This window comes from Hemitrygon akajei, chromosome 31 (genome assembly GCF_048418815.1).
Source record: "Hemitrygon akajei chromosome 31, sHemAka1.3, whole genome shotgun sequence".
Classification (NCBI taxonomy): domain Eukaryota; kingdom Metazoa; phylum Chordata; class Chondrichthyes; order Myliobatiformes; family Dasyatidae; genus Hemitrygon; species Hemitrygon akajei.
This window is the reverse complement of record NC_133154.1, coordinates 19,998,396-20,013,145: the sequence shown is the minus strand read 5'-3', so window position 1 is coordinate 20,013,145 and position 14,750 is coordinate 19,998,396. Positions and strand designations below refer to the sequence as shown.

Below are 14,750 nucleotides of genomic sequence, written 5' to 3'. Positions count from 1 at the left end.
CTTTGCATTTCTTGTTAGATGCTAACTGCATTTCGTTGGCTTTGTATCTGTACTCGGCACAATGACAATAAAGTAGAATCTAATCTAATCTAAAATGTGGGAGTTTGGGGATTAGGAATGTTGTGGGATTTCATTTTACAAATATTAAAAACAATGAGATTCTGCAATGGGTTTCTGGGTGGTGTTCTGGTTTCCTCCCACAGTCCAAAGACATCATATTGTCCCGTGAATTGGCTAGGGTTAACTCAGGGGTTGCTAGGCAACATGGCCCAAAGGGTTGGAAGGGCCTACTCTGCACGGTATGTCAATCAATAAATAAATGCTGGAAGTCCAGAGGTACACACCCTCCAGATGAAGAGCCTTGCCTTGCGAAGTCGTCTCTTTATTCCGTTCCATAGATGCTTCCTGACCTGCAGGGCTCCTCCAGTACTTTGTGCATGTTACTCCAAATACTAAGTGGGATTGCCTAAGTGTGAAAGGCTCAGGGGGAGAAGAAGTTCAGGGTGTGTCCAGGAGAGCATTCTGATCCAGATAGCTATCTTCAGTGTAGATAGACCAATGAGGGAAGGAGACATACTGGACCTTATTGCGGGGAATGTTGCTGGTCAGGCAGAAGGAATGTCAGCAGGGGATCAATATAGAGATAGTAACCATAACACTATATATTTTAAAATGGCTGTACAAAAGGATAGGGGTGTACCAGTATTAAAGTCTTAAATTGAAGGGAAGGCCAGCTTTATTAATATAGAAAAGGATCTGGCAAATACAGATCGGCAGCATCTACGTCCAGGTAATTCAAGATTTGTACAGTGAGAAGCACTTGAGGGAGAAATAGCCAGAGTTCTGAACCAACAGCATCCTGCAAAGGTAAAAACCAAGGCTCTGGAAAACTCAGGATGTTGAGGGATATTGAGGGTTGGATAAAGAGAAAAATGGAAACACATGACAACTATAGGAACCAATAAGCACAAAAGATTCTGCAGATGCTGGAAATCTTGAGAAGCACGCAGAGTGCTGGGGGAACTCAGCAAGTCAGACAGCATCTATGGAGGGGAATAAACGTTCAACCTTTTGGGCTGAGGCCCTTCACAGATGCAGCCTGACCTGCTGAGTTCCTCCAGCAATTTTTGTGTGTGTTGCATAGGGACCTAATGGAGTGGGAGGCCGGTCAAGAATAGAAAAAGTTCAGGGAGCATTGTAAAAAGGAAATTGTAAAGCTCAAGATGGACTATGAGAAATCATTGTCTGACAGGATTAAGATAAATATGAAGGCTGTTTTATACGTAAAATAGAGGCAAAACAATAACCAGGAGAAAATAACTCATTAGAGATAATTAGGACAATATGTATTTAGAGCCAGAAGGAGCAGGTGAAGTTCCAAATGAATATTTTCCATCAGCATTCAGATAGAAAATGGACTGTGCAGTTGGATAACTCACTTGAAGGGGTTGGTGAGAGTCTGGTGCATGTCTCCGTAGATAAAGAGGAGATCTCTAATGCCTTAGTGGTCTTAAAGGTGGATAAATCCCAGTTCTAAATGGGATTTATTTCAGGCAGGGGACAAGGGCAGAGATTGCTGGGGGTTTGGCTGAGGTTGTTAAGTCTTTGCAAGGTAGCAAGTGACTGAAGGATGGAAAATGGTGGTCCCCACTTTTCAAGAAGGGCAGAAGGAAAAACTTGGTACCTGTGGGCCAGTGAACTTAACAGGGAACATAGTGGAAAGACATTCTGGGAGAGGGGTTAATGATCACTTGGAGAGGCAGGAACTAATTAGAAATCACCTACATCATTTTGTCAAGGGCTGATCTTGTTTGACCAATTTGATTCAATTCTGTGAAGAGGTAAAGTGTATCGATGAAGGAAGGACGGTAGATGTGATTTACGTGGATTTCAGTAAAGTCTTTGACAAAGTTCCACATGGAGACTGGTTCAAAAGTAAGGGCCTCATGTTGTTCCAGGGCACGATGACAAACTAGATCCAAAACTGAATCCTGAAGATGGAGGTAGAGGGTTGTCTTTGGGACTGGATGCCTGTGACTGATGCTGTACTACAGGGATCAGTGCTGGGACACTTTAAGTTTAATGACGGGGATGTAGGAAGCAAGATCAGTAACTCTGAGGGTTATGAGGACTGGTGGAATTATTAACAATGTGGAGGATAGTCTTAAGCTTCAGAGAGTTATGGACATGTTGAAATGGGCTGAGAAATGGCAGATGAAGTTTAATCCAGACAAATATAATGTGAAGAATTTTGGCCACACTCGTGAGGCTAGGACACACACCGTGAATAGCAGGGTCTAGGGGTGTATTGAAGAACAGAGGGATTGGAGTAGATCCTTGTAAGTGCAATGCAGGTAGACAACATAGTTAGGAATAGTATTGGACATTGGCCTTCGTTAGATAGGGCATTGAATACAGAGGCAGGACTTTATAAAACTCTGGTCAGATCCTCAGCAGGAGTACTGGGGCTTCAGTTCTAGTCACCATGTGATAGAAAGGATGTGTTAGCGCTGAAGAAGGTGCAGAGGAGATTCACCAGGATGTTGCCTGGGTTGAAATGTTCCAGTAATGAGGAAAGACTAGAGAGGCTAGATCTATTCTCCTTAGTGAAAATAGGGTATATAAAAGTATGATGAGTATAGATAGGGTAGAATGCCAGAGGCGTTTCCCCATATCAGGAGTAGATAAAACTGTAAGAGGTTTGGGGTAAGGGGAGTGAGATTTTGAGGGGATCTGAGGGGGATCTTTCTCCCCAGACAGCAGTGAGAACCTGGAACACACTGCTAGAGAGAGCAGTAAAAGGAGAGTCACTGGCAGAGTTCACGAAGTTTCTAAATGAGCGTGTGAATTGCCTAGGTGGAGAAGACTCTGGACAAAGCGCTGGGGAGGAGGGAGGCACTAACATTGGATGGGCGTCACTGGTCAGTATGGATGAGATGGGCTGAACAGCCTGTTGCCCTGCTGCACGATTCTAAGACTCGGTGAGTTATCTCCACGCAACATTTATACCAGTGTCCTATTACAAACGTTTCTAGCTTGGTTCAGTGATGAAAATCTTACCAATTTATTTTCACTAAAATGTATCCTCTTTGTGATTGTTAACTTCACTGAACCCTCCCTCTTTCACCTGACATTTTATTGGAAAAATAATAATTCAATTTAACTGCTCCATTGTATTTAATTGCCTGAAAATCAATTCAAAGTAATAACTTGATGACATTTACAGCTGCATCAAACGGCTCAGACAGGAAAAGAGAAAAAAAAGCTGAACACTGTTGCCTTGGCCTGCAGCGGAGGGTAATGTGAAACTGTTACATCAGATTTCTGTTAGTTATGGGAAAGGAGGTTTACCTTCAAACGATGATCTCTCACCACAAAAGAACTGCTGCCAGGAACGGGCTGAACCAAGTCCATCACCAGAAGTGGTGTCTGATTAGATTGTCAGTGGACTATGATGAGTTTGCACAGGGTTCAAATGGGGAGCGAGAAGGGGGCAGTGTACACTAGGGGCAGATGGTACTTTGAGATTACTGCAATCTCTTAACCTCAATGATGAGAATCTTACTAGTTTATTTTCGCTAACTGAAATGTATGCTCCTGTGATTGTTAACTTCACTGAACCTCATCACAGAATGAGGAATTCCATTTCTCTTTGCCATTTGCTGGAAATCCCCAGACAAGATTTCGACCCAGTGGAGGCAATTCAGTTGCCAGATTATTGTAGATGTGGGTCAGCAGGGAAAGACACCCACCTCACAGATGTTTCAGAATGGCCAATTATTTCGACCAAAGCAAACCACATCCTGTAGATGAATTTGTGGCAGTTTATTTGTGTTATTTTATTGCAGAAAGTCAATAGATTTTAAACTATATCTGGACAATCCACTCTACCACCGACAGCACAAGAATTACTTGTGTCCACATTGAAAACACATCCATGATAAATGCATCATTTTGTTTTACAAATAAGAATGAACAGGGACATACAACAACTGTACAACATTTCTTATTTCATATACTAAGTGTCTTTCAGAAATACTCAGAACACAAGCTTGGCAAATGGGATATTTCAATATCTAGAGAGTACATCAAAGATGGTCAATAATATTAAATCAGGAGCACAATGTAACAGGGAAGGGGATTTCAGTTATGGCAGGGCTAGAGATACATACACACTAATCTGGTTCTGTTGTGGAGACAGGCAGTATCTGACGCAAACATGAGATTTGCTCCTGGCCCTTCACGCCGCCTCATTTTGCTTTTGGTCTATTCTCAATAGGATTCTGGTCTCTAGATAATTCTGAGAGCGCCCAGGATCCCGGTAACCTCTCATTCAATCCCATTCATACAGGAAACAGGATTGGGTTAGGCTCCATAATGCTAGTGTTACAAAGCTCCTAATTGAGGGGTCTGTGTTCTGGTCCCAGAGCACAAGTTGAAATCCCACTGCGATAATCAGGGGATGTAAACTCAATTACTTAATTAAATAAATCCAGAGTGTAGAGCTAAGGTCAATAAGAGAGCATTAACCTATTGGATTATTGTAAAACCCCATTAGTTCACTGACATCCCTTACAGAAGGGCAGCTGCTCCCATGTGAACTAGGTGGGTGACCCCATCATCTCTAATTGTTGTCCTAGCAACATACTCAGTTTTAGGGGTAGCTGGAGACAGGGAACAGAATGCTAGTCTTGTGATGATGTTGACATCTTGGAATGAATAAAAAAGTTTATAGATATATTTCTGGTTCATGTCTGTGGCTTTTCCATAAATCAGCTCAGGAACAAGGGTTCATGAACTAATATTTCTGATGGAAATGGGCTGAATTTTGTCTGCAATAAACTTTCTGATGATTTATGGGAGAGGGCCACACTCCACTGATTACTGCCATGAGAGGACATGTTTTCTTGTCCCAATGGACTGGTGAAATGGAATATTGAAAGTGAGAGGCTACCGAGGTCAGAGGCTCCTGGGCAGAATTCCTGTGAGAAGCTGACGAGGTCAGAGGTTCCACTGCAGAATTCTCAAATGGCCTCCAGCCCTTCCATTTCCCTTAAGGATGAGAGCAATCAGTTCCGCATGTTTCCTGGCCATTCTGAATGGTTGCATCCGCTCAAGACTAATATTGATACATTTTTGGACACTGAAAGAATCTTGAGATATAGGGATCAGGCAAGAAAGTGGACCAGAATACTGGTTTGGCTGAAATCTCATTGAGTGACTGCAGGATTCATCAGGCTCATCACCCTATTCCTGCTTTTATTTCACAGTCTTAAAACTAGCCATACTCCAAATGAAACTAGAGGTCTCTCCCAACCTGTTTGTGGTTAGTTGAGACGATCAGGACCTAGCAGACTGGATTTGACATAACTAACACACTTAATTACTATTGGTAATGGTAAACGGTTTGAATATGTGAAGAATAATCTATTACTAACCCACCACTATTTACTTTAATGAAAATACGCATCTAACTGCTTTAAAATTTGAGATCCCCATCTTTATCAGTCCCACCTCTGGTCAGTTATTGATTGTACAATTAGAAGCTGTAAGAAAGCATCAAGGAGTGGAGACAAAGAGATTTCATACAACTGGCTTCAAGAACTCAGACAGATCTGAAGATAATTGCACTGCCCATGTGTGTTAGGGACCTTTTACAGATTGTAAATTAAAGTCTACCATGTTGCCACCTATTAGCAGACCCTAGCGTGGGTGTCCGAGGACAAGATTCGTAAAAGTGAACCTCAAGTAGATGAGTACAAACATTGGGAACACTGAGCTCATGAAGTCTGAATTAAAACAAAAGTAACTGAAGGCCCAGCCTTGTGACAAAAATACCCACCAGAATAAATGTCACGTGGAGGACTCCCTATCAGTCAGATAGTGCTGCTCCACCCAAGGACTTTCCATAATAACCCCAAACATATTTTGGCCTTGCTAAACACTTTTTAACAACGTTTTTCACCAACCTCAAACCAACCTTTTGTACCGAACTCAAACCCCACCCAAGGAAATCTCATACCATACTTAAACACAGTTTACAATAGCCTCAACCTTTGGAGTGTCAAGTTTAAAGCCAGTCCCCATATGTACAAAGCGCGGCCTTCACAATTACAGTCTCACAACTATATCATTTAATGCTACCTCAATGTTACAGTCCCACTTTCATTTACTATGACCTTCTCCTCCCTATAACTATGTCCTACCCTCATGATTTAATCAAATCTGGACTTCTCTTTCTAACTCACTTCATCTCTTCTCCTTTCTAAGACTTTTCTTGAAATCCATCACATTGATCAACACTTTAGTCATCCTTTCCAATATCTCTTCCAATAGCTTTGTATAAACTTTACACTGAATATAGGCGAAAACCTATTCAAAGTGGAGATCACACTTCATAAATGTAGGACCAGTTCTTTTTCCCTTTGAACAACAGTTGTGGCCTTCCCACTTACACATATCAGGTTTTGTATAACATAATCCCCACGCCTACATTTGTCCACATCCCCAAGCCTTGCCACATAGTTACACAAATATCCCAAATGTCAAAGACCCATAGAGTCGACAGGATTGAAACAAGCCCATTGACCCAACTCACCCAAGCCGACCAAGATGTCATGCTGTGCTAGTTCCTGATGCCTGCATTTGGCCCCTATCTCTCTAGGCTCTTTCTATCTACGTACATGTCTAAATGTCTTCTAAATATTGAATTGTGCCCATCTCTACAGCTCCTTCTGACAATGCATTCCATATACCTACCACCCTCTACATGAAAAATTTGCCCCTCAGCTCTCTTTCAAATCTTCCCCCTCTCACCTTAAATCTAGTTTCAGCCTCCTCTATACAAGGAAATAGACTGTGACCATCCACCTTGTCGGTGACTGTCACTGTTTTGCATGCCTCTAGAATGCAAACCTTTAGCCTCCTTCACTCTAGGGATAAAAAGTCACAGCTTATCCACACTTCCAGTGTAACTCAAGCTGTCCAGTCCCAGTAAGATCCTCATGAACCTTTCCTGCATCCTGTCCAGCTTAATGACATTCTTTCTCCAACTTGGTGACTTCCCACTTGGCTATCACCCTGTTCCACTACTGAACCACTTTCCCCTACATCCTCCTCTCTCAGTACTTCCCAATTCAAACACGGTATTAACTATCATATGTGCCTGGTTTGCCTTTGTGACTTTAATTTTGAATATGACCTTGACTTAACCATCTGGGAGGGAAATCAAAACAAATGCTTCCATCCAAATTTCTAATTTATTATCTCAAAAAATCAAACAAAGCAGAGACATTAAAGTTCAACGAGGCAGTGTTGGAGAAAGTGATATGGGTGTACAGCAGCACAATTGTGTACATTTCTGGTCACCAAGTTGTAGGAAGAATGTCATTAAGCTGGAAAGAATGCGGGATAGATTTATGAGAGGGCTACTGGGACTTAAAGCAGCAATGTCCTTAACCTAAAATTTTAATTTTGGCAAAAGGCCGGATACGTGCTATAACTTCACCACTCTGAATTTGCCCATTTAAGGATCTAATAATTAATGTTCGCATTAATAAACTGACATTAATGTAAAACAGCTTCACAGAGACACAAGGAAAATCAGAATAGAAGCTAAAGGGAGAATTAGAAGAAGGGCAATGAGAAGCTTGGTTATGGATGGAGGCTGAAGGATTGGGTTACAGAGTGGGAGGGGGTGGAAGATGAGGGAATGGACATTAGCAGCTGCTAATGGCACAGCAGTAGGGGCTCAGGAGACGCCAATGAATGGAGGAGGATGCTGGTGTATATCTGAGTAAAAGTTCTCCCTCTGACCTCAGAGTGTGAGGTGGTTATTGACCATGGTGTGACATGTTATCCGGAAAGCTGAAGGAGCAGAATATCTCAGTGGAAGATTTGTGACCTAAAGGAAACTTTAACTTACACAATAACAGAAGCACAGCGGAGAAACAATAGCAAAACACCAGAAGTCAGAAATAAAATTTTAGAATGGTGTTAATACTGGGAGTGCAATTATGAAGAAAGCACAGCAGCACCTTACGAGTTTGCAAAGATTCTGCATGACAGCTCAAACTTTGACAAATCTCTATAGATGTGTGGTGAAGAGTACTGGTATGCAGCCTGGTATGGAAATACTAATGCCCTTGAATGGAAAATCCTACAAAAAGTAGCGGATACGGCTCAGTCCTTCCCTACGCTGAGCACAACTGCATTAAGCACAGTCGCTGGAAAGCAGCATCCCTCATCAGGGACCCTCACCACCCAGGACATGCTCTCTTCTCACTGCTGCCATCAGGAAGGTGGTACAGGAGCCTCAGGACTCACACCACCAGTTACTAGCCCTCAGTCTTCAGGCTTTTGAACCAAAGGGAGTAACTTCACTCAACCCATCATTGAAATGCTCCCACAACCTATGGACTCATTTTCAAGGATTCCTCATATCATGTTCTTGATATTTATTCATTTATTTATTATTTCTTTGGTACTTGGACAGATGGTTGTCTTTTGCACACTGATTGAACAACCACACTAGTGTGGTCTTTCATTGATTGTTATAATTATTATTCTATTATTGATTTATTGAGTATGCCTGCAAGAAAATGAACCTCAGGGTTGAATATGGTGACATATATGTACCTTAATAATAAATTTACTTTGAACTTTGAAATATTTAGCCTGTTAGTCATAGGGTCATGCAACACCAAACAGACCTATTCGACCTATCAAATTTATGTTGACCACCCATTTACACTAGTGCTAATCTAATGCATTTTTACACTTTGCACTGCCCCATCAACTCCATCCAGACTTGACCACATCCTAAGGCCAATTAACCTACCAGCCCACATACTGTACAGTCACAGAGAGAACGTGGCACTCTGCACCAGAGGTCAGGATTGAACTGAGATTGTTGTGTATTTGTGTCACCCAACAACCTCCCACTTGAACATAAATCTCATTCATTAGTGCCACCCAGCATGTTTCTTCCAGTCCCATCCATAAAGAAATGCTTCTCAACATGGTGCTGCCTTACCCAGGTTGGCATTCAATAGACGGGAAGCTCTTTATTCTAACATTATGATTCTATAAAATATGAAGAGCTCCTCAACCCACTTTGCATGGCCCAGGACAGTCCGTATTATCAGAGGGCACCTTAAGAACAGCTTGTCTTCCCAACACCTGACGACACCCCAAGGCCAGTTTAAGCCTCACCTCTCTTCAGAAACTGCTGCTCTTTGATCCTTCCTAAATCTTGGACCACTTCCTCTACAAATCACTCAACAGGTAGAACTGTCCTTCCTGAGGAAGTGACTTCTCCTGTGTCTGGGGTGACACTAATGATACCTGCTCCTACCTGATATCTGCTCCTACCTCAGTGCCTTTGGACTCGATCCTAACTACACTAAAACTATTAAATAAACACTGAGAAGTCTTAAGAAGGACACACCAGAAATTTTAGGGGCATTGAGTAAATGGCAGGGGACTTAGGTACATTGACATAGGGAGAGACCTTGGGGTGTAAGTCCATGACTCCCTGAAAGTTGTGATACATTGATGGGATTGTGCTATACCTATCTTCATAGGCCAAAGCATTGAGTATAAGAGTTGGCATGTCATGAAGCAGTTGTAGAAAACATTGGTTAGTTGCACTTTTAATTCAAAGTTCAAAGTAAATTTTATTAATAAAGTACTCAGTTTCATTTACTTATAACCATATAACAATTATAGCACGGAAACGGGCCATCTTGGCCCTTCTAGTCCGTGCCAAATGCTTACTTTCACCTAGTCCCACCAACCTGCACTCAGCCCATAACCCTCCATCCCTTTCCTTTCCATATACCTATCCAATTTTTAAAAAATAACTTGTGGGCATTCTCAATAAATCTATAGAATAATAGCTGACAGAAATTTGCTGAGGGCTGTGTGGGATATTGTGTTGAGTATTGTATACAGTTCTAGTCACCACTCTACAGGAAGGATGTGGTGGAAATAGGGTGCAGAAGAGATTCACCAGGATGTCACGTGGAATGAAGGACGGTAGTTATTCGGAGAGATTGGATAAACTGGGTTTATTTTCACTAGAGTGTAGGAGACTGAGGGTTGCCCTTAAAGAGGGTTATAACATTATGAGTGAAAGGATAATTAATTAAAATCCTTTTCTGAAGTCATGGGAGTCTAGAACTAGAGGACACTGGTTTAAGGAGAGAAGGTCTGAGGGGCAGTTCTCTCCCCACAGAGGGTGGCGAATATCTGGAATGAGCTGCCAGAGGAGATGGGGGAGACAGATTCACTCACAATGTTTAAAGACATTTGGCCAGTTAGTTGGATTGGGAAGGAGCAGAGGGATATGGGACTAGTGTGGGCAAATGGGAACTAGTGTTGATAGGCATCACGGTTGGCATGGACAAGTTGGGCTGAAGGGTCTGTTTCTGTGCTATGCATTTCTAAGATTCTGTGATAAACAATTTCTGGATAAACAACTCCAAACCCCAAACTTTTTCAACAAGACTAGAGCAAGGGGTTCCCAACCTGGGGCCCACACACCGCTTGGTTAACAGTAGGGGTCCATGGCATAAAAAAAAATGTTGGCAACCCCTGGCCTAGAGTACGGAAATTGGAAACTGGGTAGAGCACTCTACAATATCAGAGACTTTACAGAGTTGGAGAATCGGGAGTCACTGAGGGAAATAGTGTAGGTGCATTATAGGAAAACTGGATTAGTCCATGAAGCAGAATGTAATCTAGAGGCTGTTGGTAGGATGCGTTGGAGTTTGGTATCAGGAGGCAGCATAGGAAACTAAATAACTTGGTTAGGCCCAACGTTTGTGTGCTTCACTGCGATTTGTGATGAGCCTATGGACCTACTCTGAGCTTCATGTGTATGGACTCAATTTCGTTCCGAATGCTGATGCTCGTTTTATTGTTTGCATGATTTGTTTTTTTCCCCCTTTCTCTCTGCACAATGGGTGTTGGTCTTTTTTAAAATTGGATTATTTCGGGTTTCTTGTTTTGTGGCTGACTGTAAGCAAGATGAACCTCAAAGTTGTACAACTTATATACATACTTTGATAATAAATGTACTTGAAACTTGGATGTTTTAATTCAGAGGTTTCTGACCTGAGGTCCACAGACCCATTGCTTAATGGTATTGGTCCACGGCATGAAAAAAGGTTGGGAATCTCTGTTGTAATTCAACCTCATGTAATATTTAATAACCCTCAAGTACAACATCTAAAGAAAAATTTTTCCTTAGCTTGTCTCACTCATCAAGTAATTTGCAGATAAAGTGCAGTGTAACAAATCTAATCAGTCTAAATATATTGATCAATTCTTTACCACAATCACTAACACATAATTTAGAATAATTTTATCAATACACATTATCAATATCAATGTATTTTTATCAATACAGAATCTAATGTCTAATATAGGCCTAACATGAAGTTTCAGCAGAGGGACATCCAGATGATTTCTACCACCCTTGGCACTCAGTGGCACTATCAAACACTCTTTCAGCATGTTTGGAGCAGAACCAAGTGAGTCCCATTTCTGAAGTCATGTCGCACTGAAACGGGCTCTTTGCCTCACCAAATCCATGCTGATAATGAAACATCCATTCACACCAATTCCATGATATTCTCCCCACATTCCCATTAACTCCCCTCATATTCTACCACCCACCAACACACGGGGCAGTGTACAGAGGCCAATTAACCTCCAATTAACCTGTTGTTGTTGTTGGAGGACTTCTGTGCTCCCCAAAAACCCAGTGACAATTGTTACAAACCTGGCTCTTCTTGAACAATGCAGGTAGTGGGAAGATCTGATAAAGAACAGACCCTTCCTTCTACGTGTGTGGTTGTCTAAGTGGCATACGATTCATCAAGGCCTCTGTTATCTCTTTACCCTCTGCACAATGTAATCAATCTCCCAAACATTCGTGGAATTTAACTAGAAATTCCCAATACTTGATTCACTTCTAGTGAAGGTTCACTAGATGAAAGATTGGAACGAGAATATTGGAAATGGTATTGATCTCAATCAAGAGTCATGTGGGTCTCCCTCTCGGAATCCAGTGCCCGCAACACACCCTCCCACGTACTTGGAAACAGAATTATTTGTTTCCAGACAAGTCTTGAAAAAAATCGTTAACTGCTGCTGAGATCAGAATGCTTGCTCTTGGTCCCACCTGGATATCCCAGGTTCTGAGCCAATGCAACAAACCATCCAAGGTCCAATCCTCAATCTTCACTGGGTTTTGGCAGCCTACACTAACTATACTTCAGCTGGAGATCGAGAAGGCATGGGAGTCACAGATCCCTGTACAGATATGAACCTATGTGGGAGATTTCAAGTCCACTGGGGTGAAGACTGGGAAGAAAAATCAACATGGAAAAACACTTTCAAGGGAAGCACTGAGAAATTAGGAAAAATTGGCAACTCTCTGGCCCCAAGGCACAGGACTTGCGGCCACTGTAATATGGACAAATGCACTTGGAAAGAATAAAAGAAACATGACACTTATTCACGCCACTCAATACACACATCACTCACAAGTGCTAATTGACTAGATTTAACCTATAGATGTTGCTAAGAATGTTCCAGAACATGCAGCACAGTGAACAGCAAGTGCAATCAGGCAAAGACCAAACTGTGTGGAGATGGTAGGAGTGGACACTGCCAAGAAGGAAGCAGTGATCTGGATTGGCGGTGGAGAGGGGTTGGAGTTGGCGAGGGGGTGGTTGATATGGCAGGGGTTGGGGAGGGGGAAGGGGGGCATTTGACGTGGCAGGGATTGGGATAGGGGTTCATGTGGTAGGGGTTACAGTTTGGAGGTTGTGGGGCAGGCACTGCGGGAGAGGTTTTGAGGAATGGAGAGGGTAAGAGTACTGGAGGTGTTGTGGAAGGGGGTTTGATGGAGTGTAGGGCTTGGTGGTGGGTGTGGGAGATGGAGGCTGGGCATTCGGAGGGGATGGGGGGGTTACAGGAGCTGGAGGCGTGGTGAGGTGTGTCAGTAGGTGTCAGGCGTACAGGAACTGAAGATGCCTGTGGTAAACATACCCACCCCACTGTATGGTCTGGCAAACACACTGTTTACTTGATCGCACTGGTGCCTCTCGTTAAATTGCCACAAGCCACAGAGAAATGCTGGAGGCCGTTGGTTGGAGGCTTCCCATCTGTTGTTGTCTTGCCTTCATGGGGAGCTGGGACCTCCCACTCCCACTCAGCCTTCTTTTCCTTCGAGTAGATGGGAGGCCTACCACAGAGACCCTACGTCCTGCTTTGCAAGCACCAGTACACGAGATCCACGGCAGCAGGTTTACATCGATGAACTCCCCGCTTCACTCCTGTGCTGGTTTGGTGAGCACAGCGAGGAACCAAATCCTTCTCAGGATGAATCCTGCTTCACTGTAAAAACAGGTGTCAGTATACTTTTTGGGCAGTTTTAGAAGGAGCTAAATTGGTGGTGGGGTATTTGTCTCGTAAAGTTAGGGCTGATGGAACTTGACACTTAATTTCTAAAACCCCACTAAGTTACTGTTGACTTCTTAATGCTAAACTTGAAGCAATAAAACTGCATAAGACAATACCGAGTATTTAATGGAATGAATGCAGTTTTCAAAACTGAATATGATTAATATTTTCATTTATGCTTATAGGGAAAATACAAAATGTATTTTCATCCCAAGGACATTCTTTCCTTAAAATTCAATTCCCTGAAATGTTTTACAGTAAGTGGTCTCAGCTGGGACACCAGGAGCTTGCAGCTCTGTATCCCTGGGCTAGGGAACATGTACAGGAAATTAATTCAAAATGAGTTTTGTGGGTCCTCGTTGTTAATCAGACTTGCGCTGGAAAACGTGTGTGAGCAGCAGTGAGAGGAACAGTTCACCGCGATCGATCCCAACGCCCAAGAACGTTCAGCGAACTAGGTTGTCACACTGGGGGGTGAGACTGGAAGCAGTATCTGGAACTTTCAATTAAAAACTCCAGTGTGAACCTTCGCTCAGCTGTGCATCCCTTTGAGAGAACACGAGGAAGGAAGAACGCAGTCTGTGTGTGTCTGTCCTTCCTCACAAAACACAAGCTGGCAAGATCCAGTGAGAGGGAATAGTACTGTCAGTCCTGCAGGTTTACTGAAACTCATTTACAACTATTGAAAGATTAACATTAAATAAACTATTCAATATACATCACGTTCATTCTTAAAATAACACTTCAGAAATGTGCAAGGGCGGATCTTTAAAGAGCTCCACTCTCTCCGAGCGGTAGGTTTGTCTTTGCTTTGTACCTTTACAATACGCCTTTTATAAAAGTCAGATTTTCCACGCGGTTCCGAGGCAGAGGAGTGGTTTTGTCCCCTGTTTTGGTTCAGAGGTTACTTTCGTGCACCTCCTCCGTGTCATTGGTGAGATTCCCGTTTTCGTTCAGCCGCTTTGCCCGGTAAGTCTCGTAGAAGATGTTGTGGGTCACCTCCTTGAGATCCTGAAGGTGGGTCCTACAAGGCGAGGGCACCATAGGAGATGGCAGGAAAGGGGGCAGAGTGACAGTGGTGGAGACAAGTTGGAGATGCCAAAGGTGGTAAGGGTCAGGATGAGAGGAGGGCATAAGTAGAGGAAAGAGAAGGTAGCAGGAGAGTCATGCCGGTTTGGGAAGAAACCGATAGAGAGAAGCAGAGGAGAGTCCAAAAATATCAAAAAGATACGTTGCACGAGAGGGAAAGGCAAAAATGTTGGAAGGGTAAAGAA

The 14,750-nt window shown here is 42.8% G+C and overlaps 1 protein-coding gene across 3 annotated transcripts in view; it reads right to left on the bottom strand.

The window, feature by feature from the left end:
• Positions 1-3,806: 3,806 nt before the first annotated feature.
• Positions 3,807-14,750, bottom strand: part of septin3 (septin 3) — a 67,101-nt gene continuing 56,157 nt past the window's right edge. For all 3 annotated transcript variants that reach the window (XM_073033722.1, XM_073033724.1, XM_073033723.1), the window contains exon 10: positions 3,807-14,500. In XM_073033722.1, the coding sequence (XP_072889823.1) occupies positions 14,374-14,500 (127 nt within the window). In that variant the 3' untranslated portion in view covers positions 3,807-14,373. The remainder of the gene's footprint in view (positions 14,501-14,750) is intronic.